The sequence below is a fragment of the Megachile rotundata genome, chromosome 8 (genome assembly GCF_050947335.1).
Source record: "Megachile rotundata isolate GNS110a chromosome 8, iyMegRotu1, whole genome shotgun sequence".
Lineage (NCBI taxonomy): Eukaryota > Metazoa > Arthropoda > Insecta > Hymenoptera > Megachilidae > Megachile > Megachile rotundata.
The window spans coordinates 4,258,435-4,272,480 of NC_134990.1; the positions used below are offsets into that span (position 1 = coordinate 4,258,435).

The following is a 14,046-nucleotide window of genomic DNA, read 5'->3' on the forward strand; positions in this document are numbered from 1 at the left end:
CAAGGGGGTGGCAGGCAACAATGGCACTCCTGGAGCATTGAGATAACCCATGGGCCCAACTATCCTCAAAATTTCAAAGTACTACCTCCAACAGAACGTAAAGAAAGAAACGGCTAAAGAAAGTGGTGCGTTAATTTTGGCCAGCAGTGTATAAACTATTTGTAGCTGTTTTCGAAGGTTGTAAATCTTCGTCGATCCATGGCGTTTCCACAACTTGTTACGGTAGTGAAATTATATGTAGAATTAGTATTATAGAGTAGAATTTATAGAGTGGCTCAGAGTCTTCCACACTGGTGTGCCCAGGTCAATGAAGAATGTAGATCATCATCCCACTAGTTGTAATGATTGTTGTATGTTGTTGTCGTTGAAAGTGACAAAGTTAATGTAAGACTGTCAAAAGTAAGTATGTTTCAACGAAGCTAATCTAAGACTGCCTAGTCGCTTCTAAAAAACCAGAAAAGAAAGCACTGGAGAAAGTTCAGGGCGTGAAGGCGTTACCAAAAAGGATCAATCAGGATAGATTGTTATTTGGAAAAAATACTGATTGGTGAGATGTTTCAGCGAATAAGATTGTAAGACTTTTAGCCCTCACTCCAAAGTTGTAAATTACGTTTTGTTAATAACCCGGAACACTAACATTTTCATTTTACTACCATGATTTAAAAAAAGAAAGATTAGTAAAAAAACAAAGACAAATGGGCGGGGGTGGTGTAGTGATCCGGACTGGAATTTAAATGGAATGGATACAAAAGCAAAATAAATGTACAGTTTCTTTAAGGAAAAATGAATTCTAAAAATATATAAAAATAATCTCAAAACAAATTAATGAACACGCACTACGAATTACCAATGATAAATTTATTTTTCAACATGACAATGCTGCAATTCTCCGAATTAAAGTCGAAGAACAATTTTTTCAAAGAGAAAACGCATCGGTTTTACCGTTGCCCGCACGCTCCCCGGACCTGAATATTATTGAAAATTACTGGGGAGAACTAGCACGTGCTGTATATAAGAATGGAAAACAGTATGATAATATTAAACAATTGAAAGAAGCTATTAAGATAGACTGGGATAATTTGCAACAAAATACAATTAAAAGTTTTATACAAATCCTTACCAAAGCGGGTACTCGAAGTAATAGAAAATAAAAGCGGATTACTATTATTATCATATTATTATTAACTTTGTATTAATTGCAATGTAACTTTCTTTTTTGTGAAAATATATGTATAAATTCTGTGAATGTGCTATCATTTCTCCGGCAGTATTTGTATATGTATTTCTTCTGCTTGCTCAGAAAGTTAGCAAGGTTGACCGTATTTACTAAGAAGTTACAGGTATTACTGTTGAGGCTTTTGGGTGTAAGTCGTGTCCTAAAGGAAGCGAGTTCCCAACGTTTTGTCAGCATTGTAGCTAGCTTCATCGGGGGTTACACTGATACTGGTGCGACTGGTGTTATGTCGTCCCTTATATTGTGATGTGATGCTCACGTTCCGGATCGTTGACTGTTCCAGTTGATGCGATGCTCACGTTCCGAATCGTTAACTGTTCCGGTTGATTGTGTTCAATCAAAAAGTGGGACTTTTTGATTGTGCGCACAATTAAAAAACTGGGAAGAGCGTGTGCCAGATTGGGTTAATGTGATATCCTGTTTCCCTGTTGATGTTGTTCGGGTGTTTCCGTATTTCTATTGCTTCCCTGTGCTTCCGGGGAAGGTAGGCTGATGTTTTTGCCAAAACTCGATTTTATCAAACAGGATTTTGTGCCCAGTAGTAATCTGGTGTTCCGTCACGGCTGATTAAATGTAGCCCAACCTGGCGCAACACTCATGTTCCGTGAGTCTGGTGTTCACGCTCCTCCCAGTTTCGCCGATGTATATTTGGCCGCATGAGCATGGGATTTTGTATACCCCTGGTGTAGACAGCTGCGGCTGCGGGTCCTTGGGGGAGGTGAGGAGTTGTCCTATTTTGGTATGAGTTGTGAAAACGGTCCTAATGTTGTGTTTCCTGAGGATTCTGCCTATGCGGTCCGTCGTACCTTGAATGTATGGTAAGAAGGTAGTTGCGTGTTCTTTGTCGTGTGTGTCCGTCGTATGTTTGTGTGTCGGTTTTGTTGTTTGGTTGGTCAGTCGGTCTATGGTGCGATTAATTCTGTCTGGAGTAACCGTTTTGTTGTAGCGTAGACCTAATGTGTTCCAGTTCATTGGCCAGGTTTTCTTTTTCGCTAATGCAGGTTGCTCTGTGGATGAGAGATGTGATTACGGAATTCTTTTTGGAAGGGTGGTGGTGGGATGTAGCATGTACGTATCTGTTGGTATGCGTAGGTTTTCTGTAAACCTTATGTCCAAGGGTTCCGTCTGCTTTTCTAGTAATTAGGGTGTCGAGGAAAGGTAGTGAACGGTCCGGGTTTTCTATTTCCATAGTGAACTGTATGTTGGGATCCAAGGAATTTATGTAATCAAGGAATTCGCCAAGTTTTTCTCTTCCATGGCTCCAAACTACAAAGGTATCATCCACATACCTGAACCACTGAGATGGTTTTAGTGGCGCGTTATTAAGAATGTAATTCTCTAAGTACTCCATGTAGATGTCAGCAACCACGGGAGAGATGGGAGATCCCATTGCTGCTCCGGACACCTGTTCATAGTATGTATCCTGGAAGATGAAATAATTGGTGTTGAGGCAGTGTTGGATTAGAGGAACTAGGTTTTCAGGGACTTTGTCCTGGATGATTTCGATACTTCTTTTGATGGGGACATTAGTGAAGAGGGACTGCACGTCGAAACTGACAAGTATGTCATGGGGCAGGGTTCGGATATCCTGAATCTTACTTATAAAGTGGAATGAGTTAGTTATGGAGCTGGGTGTGTTGCCGGTAAGGGGTTTGAGGACAGATGTAAGGTACTTTGAAAGTTTGTATGTGGGAGAACCAATGGTGCTGACTATGGGTCTCAGTGGAATGTTGGGTTTATGGATTTTAAGTAGTCCGTAGAGTCTGGGTGCTTTTGATTCCTTGGGCAGAATGGCTTTTGTGATGTGGTCAGGAAGTTTGGCATTTTTTATAAGGGTAGTAGTGGTTCTTTCAACCGAGTATGGGGGACTTTGTTTACTGTCCTGTAAGTTGTATTGTCCAGTAGGTCATGTACTTTTTTGACGTATTCGTTTCTGTCCATGATGACCGTCATATTACCTTTGTCAGCTGGGAGGATAAGGATATCTTTGCGTTTCCTGATGTCCTGTAGTGCCTTCTGCTCGGATTTGGTCAGGTTGGGAGTAGGTGTTTTGGCCGATTTTAAGGTGTTGGTGGTCAGTCTTCTTATTTCATTGGCCTGTTCTGTTGGGAGGTTATGTATGGCATTTTCGACTTGGCTAATGATTTCTTCGGTTGGGATTGATTTAGAAGTGATGGCAAACTTGTATCCTTTGGCCAGTGCGGATAGGGTGTCGGAAGTTGGAGGCTTCCCAGTTTTTTAATTGTGCGCACAATCAAAAAGTCCCATTTTCCGATTGGACGCAATCAACCGGAACAGTGAACGAATCGGAACGTGAGCATCGCATCAACTGGAACAGTCAACGATCCGGAACGTGAGCATCACATCACAATATAAGGGGCGACATAACACCAGTCGCACCAGTATCAGTGTAACCCCTGATGAAGCTAGCTGCAATGCTGGCGAAACGTTGGGAACTCGCTTCCTTTAGGACACGGCTTACACCCGAAATCCTAAACAGTAATACTTGTATGACGCCGGGCCGTGAAAGCCTCAAATCTCTACTAAGAAGTTCCTTCTCTCTATAGCACATACATTCATTTAAGGATTTCATTAGTAATGGTGAATTATTTACTAACTGACTTTTTATTGCTTTGAACGATTTCCTAAATCAAAATTTTTGAGTTCAAACTTTCAAAGGATTTTTTGATACTATATACTTAGTTTTTACTCATAGTTAGAAAAAATAAGTAATTTCGCAGTCTTGCTTAATTCTTGCATAATTCATTCGTGCACGAATACGTTCTACACTCATTGTAAACACATCTCATTTGATTTTAATTATACTCAACAATGATATCGTGGTTATTAATAACCAAATAGGTAAATACAACCCTAAAAATACAATGATAAAAAAGAATATGTAGATGGTAATTTAAAGAGATTGTAATTTAAAATATTTAATTTTTAAATTTTATATATTTGATAATATCTACATTAACGGGTAGCAATATCCTATTTTGCATACTACTGCCATGAATATCGCCATATTGTAACACGAATGCAGTTTCCTCTTGTTTGCTCCACTGTATTAAAGATTAAAGATTAGTTTGCAAAAGTTAAATAATCGCTTCTAAATCATAATATATGTATATTAAACTAGTGAGTTTACAAGCCAGGTGGTTTACGTGAATTTAAATGTGTATTTAAAATTTATACGTGCCTACTATAAACATATATGTACGTAGAACAAGAATGAGATGAATCGGTTTTAAAACCGTTCCAAACGGTTACGCAAGTCTGAAACATCGAAAACAATACCAAATACGATTATTGTTGATTTCAGGACGACTGACGTCAATGACGATGAAGTATTGTCGACAACAATGAGTTACAGAACTTTTACCGTGATACCAGACGCGATCCTATGCGTCAAACATTATCGGAAACGATACCAAAACACGGATTCTATCGATTTAACAACGATCGACGTCGATGACAACAGATTCAAGTCTACCCAAAAAATTTCAAGCCACAAAACTCAAAGTTGCAGGCTGAAGCATGGTACTGATAAGCAAATAAACATACGAATGCAGATCAAGTCGTCCCAGGAACACTACTAGGTTCGGCAATTGTTTTAGGCATGTCTGTGTAGTGAGAATGATGTTATTGATACGCAATACTTCAATATGAATTCAATGTCACTGTTTGCTAAAAAAATCACAGAATCATTTTTCAAAGTAAAGAATGATAAGAGATGTTTTTACATCTTTACCGTAGAACTGTTATTATTCAAATACTGGCTATTCGAAGGATTGATTATTTACATTCAAAATAAATATATCCAATTATGTATCAATTTGTATTTAAATAATACAACAATACTTGCATTTTCAAATGTTTGTTTTTCCTAATTTAAGTGATTGATTTATTACGTAACTTACCTAAATTCAGTATATGTTATACATGGTGTATAGAAGCTTCGGATCTTCTGAATAATTTTGACAATTCCAAATTTTGTAAAATATGACCGAGATAAAACTTGTAGGATTTACTGTGTGGAATTTAGTGGAAGTTTCGAAAATGTTGTAAAATGAAATCTTCGAGGTCATTTGGAAGTTAACTTGTTTTCAAATGACACGGCCTACTTCTGATACCGGAAATCAATACGGTATGTAATTCTGCGTTCAGATATCTATGATATGCGATGATTGTTAATACCAACTTGAACAGCATATTTTGTAATTAGCTAACATCATTCCAAATCTCCCCTTAAAATTTAAAAGCAAATTATCTGTTTAATTATTGTTTATTCTAATAATAAAATAAAATTGTCTTCATTGGAAATTGTATGAAAAAACGCAGCTTAGTGCTATTATAAGCTTCTAATTGTATTTCAAAATTGTTAGAATTAATACTTTAACAATTACGTTTTTGCAGGAGAAAGATTTAAATCGTAAAATATTGAAACACAAGACACAATAAAATATTACAGATACACAAATGTGAACATGCGATGGTTTAACGCGAATTAAATGAAGCTTCGATTTCATGGGGGGTTAAATTTACTGATCGTCCATCCATAAAAATAATCGTTTTTCGGCTGCAAAAACATTTCCGCATCATCACGCACGCCAAAACCATCTGTACGATATTGGTTATTACGAAGTGCGAAATAAATTCGCACGAAAATGTCTTTGAGCATGTGCACACGGCCCACCGGATGATTTATTCGAATGGCAGCAACGATGTCGACCGTTCGATCGATTATATTTTCGGGCCGCGTTAAATATTTGTTGGTTGACAAGATTTGAATCAGAGGAAACGCACGTGTAATTTTCTACAAACATATGAACCATACTTGGAAACGCGACAGACAAATAGTTCCATAACTGGTAACCGGGTGATGGATTATGCAAATGCATATCTTTATATAAGATGAAGAAATGATTGGAACTAAGACAGAGATATGTTCTGTTATCAAAATATCATAGAGATACTTTTTTATTTTGCATAAATTGCATATTGCATATCTTTTGCATACATTATTCTCATTTCCGCATGTTTTATGTATATCCGACTCTAACTGGCCCACCCGTTTAAAATTTGCTGGGAAAATTGAAAAATGCTGCAGTAACAGGTTTCTGCTTTATTCCCTTATTACATAAATTTATACAGGGTGTCCGAAGTTTTAGCAGCCAAAAGTTAGTATATTCTATATGTTGAAGTAAGAAAAAAATATCGTTCAAATAGATGTCTTTTGAATATGTTAAAAAGTTATGGCAAGAATATTAAATAGAAAGAACACTAGCAACTTTACGATTATTACAACATATATAATACAGACAATAACAGATCAATCTCAAAGTACTCCATCTCAAAATGTCTATCACTCTTGGTAATGCAAGATGGACATTGGTTGGAAAAAAGTTAACACTCTCTCAATTTGTAAATAAATCTATAAATTTATTAATTAAACTGATTGTTAACGCTCGTGATTGAAATAAATTCGTTCGAGCTTTGTTGAATATTGCACGTGGTGTGCCGACTAAATTCGTGTTTATTTTAAAGTAAATAACTATTTCCTTACTCGAAGGACCACTCCAAAACTTGGAGACTATACAAACTAATACAAGATGTTGCTATGTCGAATATTGAGAAGCGAATGACATTTTTCTTATGAACATGAAGGTACGTTACACGCTTACAGTTTTTACATGGTGAGGGTGAGGGAAAAATACTTAATTTCTATTGGCTGTACAAATGGGGTGGAAATGGAGGCTTGTGACGTATGAAGAATATGGGTTTTTCCCAAAAAATGACCATAGCAAGTAATAAAACCAAGCAGTACCTCGACATGAATAGAAAATGAAAATAACGGACTCTACTGTTAAGCTTAAGGTTCTGGCAATCAGATGTAAGGCAATAAACTAAAATACTCGATACAATGTAACGACTCCTTGGGTGTTATTGCTGCTATAGGTAAAGAAATTAACCGAAGGTCTGACCCTTCGCTATGGAACTAAATTCTAAAAATTTAATAACGGGCCTAAACATACCGCCCACCTTGAACGACTCGCGTTCAACAAAACCAATTGTCGTTTCCTAGTTCGTGCGGTCAAAGCTATTAAAATGATTAAATTAATAATTAGTTGTTATAATACTAGAGACATTTTACACTAAGTCGAAATCTATATACAGTTAACAATAGAGAACTATGAATACATTTTTACATTAACGATTGATTATACCTAAATTGGATTATACACTATATACATTAAAACTGGTTGTCCTTAAGCAGAGTTTTCTGCGTTTGGTAACAAACAAATTTTAGTTATGGATCTTTTAGTGAGTCCGTCTATTGTCTTTAGTGTTACCACTCGGGTTATGTCGTCGAGTCCATGATGGAGCTCAGTGATTCTACCCAGACGCCATCTCATTGGTGGGATGTTGTCTTCCTTGATTAAGACTAGGGCTCCGATTTTGACATCTCCAGAAGAATCCAGTTTCCATTTGTGTCGTTGTTGTAACTCATGAAGGTACTCTTGGTGCCATCGTTTCCAAAAATGTTGCACCATCTGCTGAATGAGCTGGAACCTGTTCAATCTATTTTGGTTTATATGGGTTACATCAGGTTGAGGGAGTGTCGTTAGCGCATCGCCGATTAGAAAGTGACCTGGTGTTAAAGGTGTAAGATCAGTTGGATCACTGGATAGAGGATGTAAAGGACGGGAATTTAAGCAAGCTTCAATTTGCGTAAGGGTCGTATATAATTCCTCGTACGTTAGACGTTGGTCACCAATAACTCTCCTTAAGTGCGTTTTTACTTGTTTCACACCTCCCTCCCACAATCCACCAAAATGTGGCGCATATGGCGGTATTAGGTGCCATTCTATACCTTCTTGTGCTAAAGTACTCTGAATTTTAGAGTTGTGATCCGCGCTATTGATTAAAATTCCTAATTCCCTTAATTGATTTTTTGCACCAATAAAATTTTTCCCATTGTCCGAGTGGATCGAGTTGCATCGGCCACGGCGAGATATAAAACGGTAGAGACAATTGAGAAAGGCGTCGGTCGACAGGTCAGTAGCAAGTTCTAAATGAATGGCCTTGGTTGAAAAGCAAACAAATAAACATATATAGGTTTTACGCGCTATGCGACCGCGTCCCCTTTCCTGAATTAGTACAGGACCTGCGTAGTCTACTCCGCAGGTAGAAAATGCCCGAGTTGGAGTGACTCTTTCGGCCGGTAGGTCACCCATTTTATGTGAAGTGATAATGGGATTCACGCGAAAGCAATTCATACACTGGCGCACAATTTTTCTGACGGTTCGCCTACCAGACAATATCCAGAATTTGTTTCTCAACGACGCAAGTGTTCGTTGAGATCCTGCATGCAATAATCTGGTGTGCTCATGTCTAACGATCAAGGTGGTGAGCGGATGCGATGTAGGAAGAATCATTGGATGTTTCTGTTCGTAATCAATTCTAGCATGTTTTAGTCTTCCGCCCACTCTGATTAACCCAGTTTCATCCACGAAAGGATTTAAACTCGTTAATCGGCCTTTTGAGCATGCCGGTTTATTTTTTAAGAGAGACTCAAGTTCTATAGCAAACTGACTGCGTTGCACAATACCAACTAGAACCTTTTCTGCTTTGAATAATTCTTTAGCAGTTAAGTTACTATTTTGATCGTTGGGGATGCTATCCGAACGAATCTTCCTTCGAAGATTTGCTATGAATCTAATGCAATACGCGGTCACGCGAAGTAACTTTGGATATGAGGAATATCGAGAAACCAAGTCAAATGAATCCATTGTAGAGGCGCCAGAGGCGGCGACTAGTACCGTCTTAGTTTGCCTTGTTTCGGGTACGGATTCCGCTACAGGCTCAGAAGAAGGCCATTTGTGTGATTCTTGCGACAACCATAAAGGCCCGTGCCACCATAAGGAGCTATTTTTAATTGAAGAAAGAGTGACTCCGCGCGATAACAAATCAGCTGGATTTTCACAGGACATTACATGCTTCCAATTATTAGATGATGTAAGCTGCTGAATTTCGGAGACTCTATTTGCAACGAACGTTTTCCATCGACATGATTCACTTCTAATCCATGCTAAAGTTATGGTGGAATCGGTCCAATAATACTCGCACAATTTGGGAATGTTTAATGCCTTTTTGGCCTTATTTGCTAATATTGCTAATAAAAGAGCGCCACACAACTCTAGGCGGGGCAAACTCGTGGCCTTTAAAGATGCAACACGTGACTTAGCGCATAATAATTGGGTTTGCCAAGACCCCGTGTCCGTGCGGGTGCGCAGGTAGACTGCAGCCCCGTACGCTTTTTCGGAAGCGTCCGAGAATCCATGTAACTCTATTGTCTGTTTGATATTCCCTACTACTCGACGCGGAATTGCTAATGAAACAAGATCACGCAATTCGTTTCGAAAGCTATCCCAGCGCGTATGAATGTCCTGTGGTAAACTTTCATCCCAGCTAACTTGAAGTTGCCAAAGTTCCTGCATTAATAATTTAGCCTTAACAATCACAGGACCAATAAGACCGAGGGGATCAAAAATTTGTGATATTTCTGACAAAACACTGCGTTTTGTGATTTTGCCTAATCGAGAACCTACAAGTGAATACCGCAATTCATCTAACTCAACTGACCACAATAAACCTAGAACTTTGGATTCTTTATCAACCGGCCTAATCTCAACTTGGCAAATTGAACTATCCTGGTCACGACTAACTACTCTCGAATCATTACTAGCCCATTTGCGAAGGTGAAATCCAGCCCGCGCTAAGACCGATGTCAGTGATTGACGTAATTCGATGGCTTCTTCGACACTATCGGATCCTGACAGTAAGTCGTCAACATAAAAATCACTAGAGATTATTTTACTAACAGAAGGAAGTGATTGCGCATGGTCCTCTGCGATTTGTTTAAGAACTCGCGTAGCTAAAAAGGAAGAGGATGCTGTGCCATACGTGACCGTATTCAATTCGTAAGTGTTTATGGGTTTGTCCTCGCTATCCCGCCACAATATTCGTTGATATCGACGATCTTCTATCCGAACTAGAACCTGCCTATACATCTTTTCAATGTCTGCAGAGATTACAACGCGGTGTTTCCTAAATCTAATTAAAATACTAATGAGATCACTCTGTACCATCGGACCTACAAATTGCGCGTCATTTATGGAAATTCCGGTTGAGGTCTTCGCAGAACCGTCGAATACGACACGAATTTTGGTAGTTGTGCTAGACTCTTTGAAAACAGCGTGGTGAGGTAAATAGTACAATGATTTGGATTCTGTAGGATGTTCATTACTAATTAGTGACATGTGATTTAAAGCTTCATATTCATGCATGAATTCTATATATTGTTTTTTAAGATCAGAGTTTCTTCTAAATTTTGCTTCTAAATTGAGGAACCGCCTTTCCGCCTGTGAGAATGACTCCCCTAATTTGGCTAACTGGTCATTAAAAGGTATAGCTACTACAAACCGACCATCATGATCGCGCACGGTCGTGCTTGTAAAATGTTCTTCGCAGGTATCTTTATGAACTATTGGAATAGACGATTCAGGATGGGTAACCTCTTCTATTTCCCAGAAATTAGACAATGACCTATGTAATTGGGAATTTGTAATCGCATGGCACGTTACGTTGTTGCGTTTAGACTCGCTCGGCCAGTTAAAAGTTCCACCTAACACCCACCCAAGACGCGTTTTTTGCCAAACTAAGTCCCCTGATCCTAATTTATGTTGTCCTATACATAATAACTTCCAGAATAGACCAGCACCGATTAATAGATCAATTCGACCTGGCTGTTGGAAATTAGGATCTGCAAGAATGATGCCTGCAGGAATTTCAATGTGACTTCTATTTAGCGGAATGTTAGGCATTTCCTCTGTTATATTTTTAATGACAAGACAAGACATTTGCGATTGAAAGTTATTACACTGCGATATTATTGATATGCAAGTTTTCGATCGGATAGAATTGGCCGTTCTACCTAGACCACCGACAGTCGTATCAAATTCAAACCGTGGAAGGTTTAATCTATTACAAAATTCCTCCGTAATGAAATTTGCTTGTGATCCTGCATCAAGCAAGGCGCGACATTCATGATTATTGCCATGTTTATCTTGAACATAAACTATCGCGGTCGACAAAACAGTGTATTCTGCATGAGAAAATGCAGAATTTGAGACGCAAGCTTGAACGATATGTGATTGGGAAGTTTCCTGATTAGAGTTCGCGAGATTGACTACTACGTCCGTGCTATCTCTATGCAACAATGTGTGGTGCTTCTTTCCACACTTTCTACAATTAGAGCGAGTGCAATTTTTTATGCTATGTCCTAATTGTAGGCAGTTGAAACAGCATTGCAAGCGTTTGACTGCTTCATGCCGTTCGGAATGGGTCATGGCCGCTAGTTTATTGCAATGCTGAAGGGCATGTTCAGCATGGCACAAAGGGCAAGGATATTTATTTGACGCAAGATATACTGACGGCATATGACGTTGTCGATTGTCCCCTTGCTTAGCCTGATTCACCGACGGCGCGCTACCTGAGTGAGGCTTGTCGAATTGTTTTCGTGTAAGGTATTGTGCACGTTGCTCAAAAAATTTTGAAAATTCGCGAAATGTAGGTCTTGTAGGCAATTCCATTGTACGTTTTTCCCAATCATCTAAGGTTGCGGAATCAATACGCTTAGCTAAATGTAAACTAATAAAGACGTCCCATACTTCGGTTGAACTCATGAACGATTTTAAAGCGTTCACATGGTTTGTAGCAGTATCTATAAAACGACTAAGTGCTTCGCCATTTTGTTTTTTAACTGGCGCAATTTCTAATAAAGCATTGGCGTGATGATGAGCCAGCGCTTTAGGATCTTCATAACGTTCCTTTAACCTAGACCAAGCTAACTTATAATTGTTTTCCGAAACACCCAATGATTCTATCATTCGCGCTGCGCTGCCTTTCAATGCCGAAGTTAAATAATTGAAGCGATCAATATCCGTTAATCTTTCACAATTGTGCACCAATGACATGAAAGTATCGCGAAAACGAATCCACTGACTAAAATCACCATCAAAGGTCGGCAAATTTATCACTGGAAGACGCGGCGCGGATTGTACATCAAAAGGTGAGGGAGTTCCACTCGTACTAGGTGAGGGCTCAGATTGTTGTGGCCCTTTAACATTAGCTATATGTTTTTCCGCAATCGACATGATGCTGAAATATGCACTTTCAAAGCTCTCGCGCTCATCTAACTGCGTTTGTTCTGTTTGCTCGTCTAAATCTAAAGATTCTATTTGCGATTGAACTTTATCAAATTTCTGAAACAAGTCCTCATGAGCATGTAGGCGTTTCTCAAATGCTACAATATCCGTACTACTATCGAACGCATTTACAAATTTCTTAAGGAGAGTTAATTTGGTTTTGATTGCCCGACGTTCGGCAACAAAAGCCTTCAATTGAGGATCCATGATATACGAATTACGAAATTGAAACTAAGGAAGGACTTACGATTGAAAGATGGGACTAATCAGCGATGCTGGCTCCCAGTTGTGCGACTAAGGTCCTTGATGATGCAGTCCGATGCTGGATGCTGCAATCCGATGCTAAATGCTGCAACTCCGATGTTGGATGCTGCAACTCCAATGTTGGATGCTGCGACTTCGACGGGTGACAGCTCTTTCAAGTATACTAGGTTGCTGTGATGCGTTTTAATGACAGCCCACTGAAGATATAATTGAACTGTGGAACACTTGTATCAACAATATCGCGCACAACACTTGTTTCTGCTGCCCGCTGATCTCACAGCCGCCGAAGATTTGGGAAGTGCCTTGCCGTCTGCTTCTATCACGTCCAGAGGGGTGATGTCCTATGATGTGACATGCACTGTCTCCTTCCTGGATGTCCAAACGGTGGGCCTAGCTTCCGTACGAGATGAATTCCTTGATTGCCAAGATGCTGGTATCCGGCTCGAAGGACAAAATGTTAACGCTCGTGATTGAAATAAATTCGTTCGAGCTTTGTTGAATATTGCACGTGGTGTGCCGACTAAATTCGTGTTTATTTTAAAGTAAATAACTATTTCCTTACTCGAAGGACCACTCCAAAACTTGGAGACTATACAAACTAATACAAGATGTTGCTATGTCGAATATTGAGAAGCGAATGACATTTTTCTTATGAACATGAAGGTACGTTACACGCTTACAGTTTTTACATGGTGAGGGTGAGGGAAAAATACTTAATTTCTATTGGCTGTACAAATGGGGTGGAAATGGAGGCTTGTGACGTATGAAGAATATGGGTTTTTCCCAAAAAATGACCATAGCAAGTAATAAAACCAAGCAGTACCTCGACATGAATAGAAAATGAAAATAACGGACTCTACTGTTAAGCTTAAGGTTCTGGCAATCAGATGTAAGGCAATAAACTAAAATACTCGATACAATGTAACGACTCCTTGGGTGTTATTGCTGCTATAGGTAAAGAAATTAACCGAAGGTCTGACCCTTCGCTATGGAACTAAATTCTAAAAATTTAATAACGGGCCTAAACACTGATACATGTCAACTTCAACAGTAAATTATACATATATCGTTTCTACCTATTTCTAGGATATGAACTTTCTTTCAATATTGTTTTTACTACAATATCAAATTCATTTGTTGAATATTTAACGATATTTACTACATTCTATTTACACCAAAGCCTGACTCGATATTTGTAAGAGATTTTCTGTAATTGTTCAACACAAATTTTTATAAAAATGATAAAATTCGTCAAACTAGTCCTAGATATTTTCT

At 38.8% G+C, this 14,046-nt stretch overlaps 2 protein-coding genes across 2 annotated transcripts; both read right to left on the reverse strand.

Annotated features, from left to right (window-relative positions):
• Nucleotides 1-1,801: 1,801 nt before the first annotated feature.
• On the reverse strand, nt 1,802-6,138 carry LOC105662853 (uncharacterized). Its single transcript, XM_076534465.1, has 4 exons — nt 6,075-6,138; nt 3,113-3,336; nt 2,307-2,657; nt 1,802-2,239 (listed from the first exon to the last, which is right to left on the reverse strand). Exons 1-4 carry the CDS (start codon nt 6,136-6,138, stop codon nt 1,802-1,804), a joined length of 1,077 nt encoding a protein of 358 aa, XP_076390580.1.
• A 1,368-nt stretch (nt 6,139-7,506) lies between these two features.
• Nucleotides 7,507-12,714, reverse strand: LOC143264998 (uncharacterized). Its single transcript, XM_076534466.1, has one exon. It carries the CDS (start codon nt 12,712-12,714, stop codon nt 7,507-7,509), a length of 5,208 nt encoding a protein of 1,735 aa, XP_076390581.1.
• Between the last annotated feature and the right edge of the window lie 1,332 nt (nt 12,715-14,046).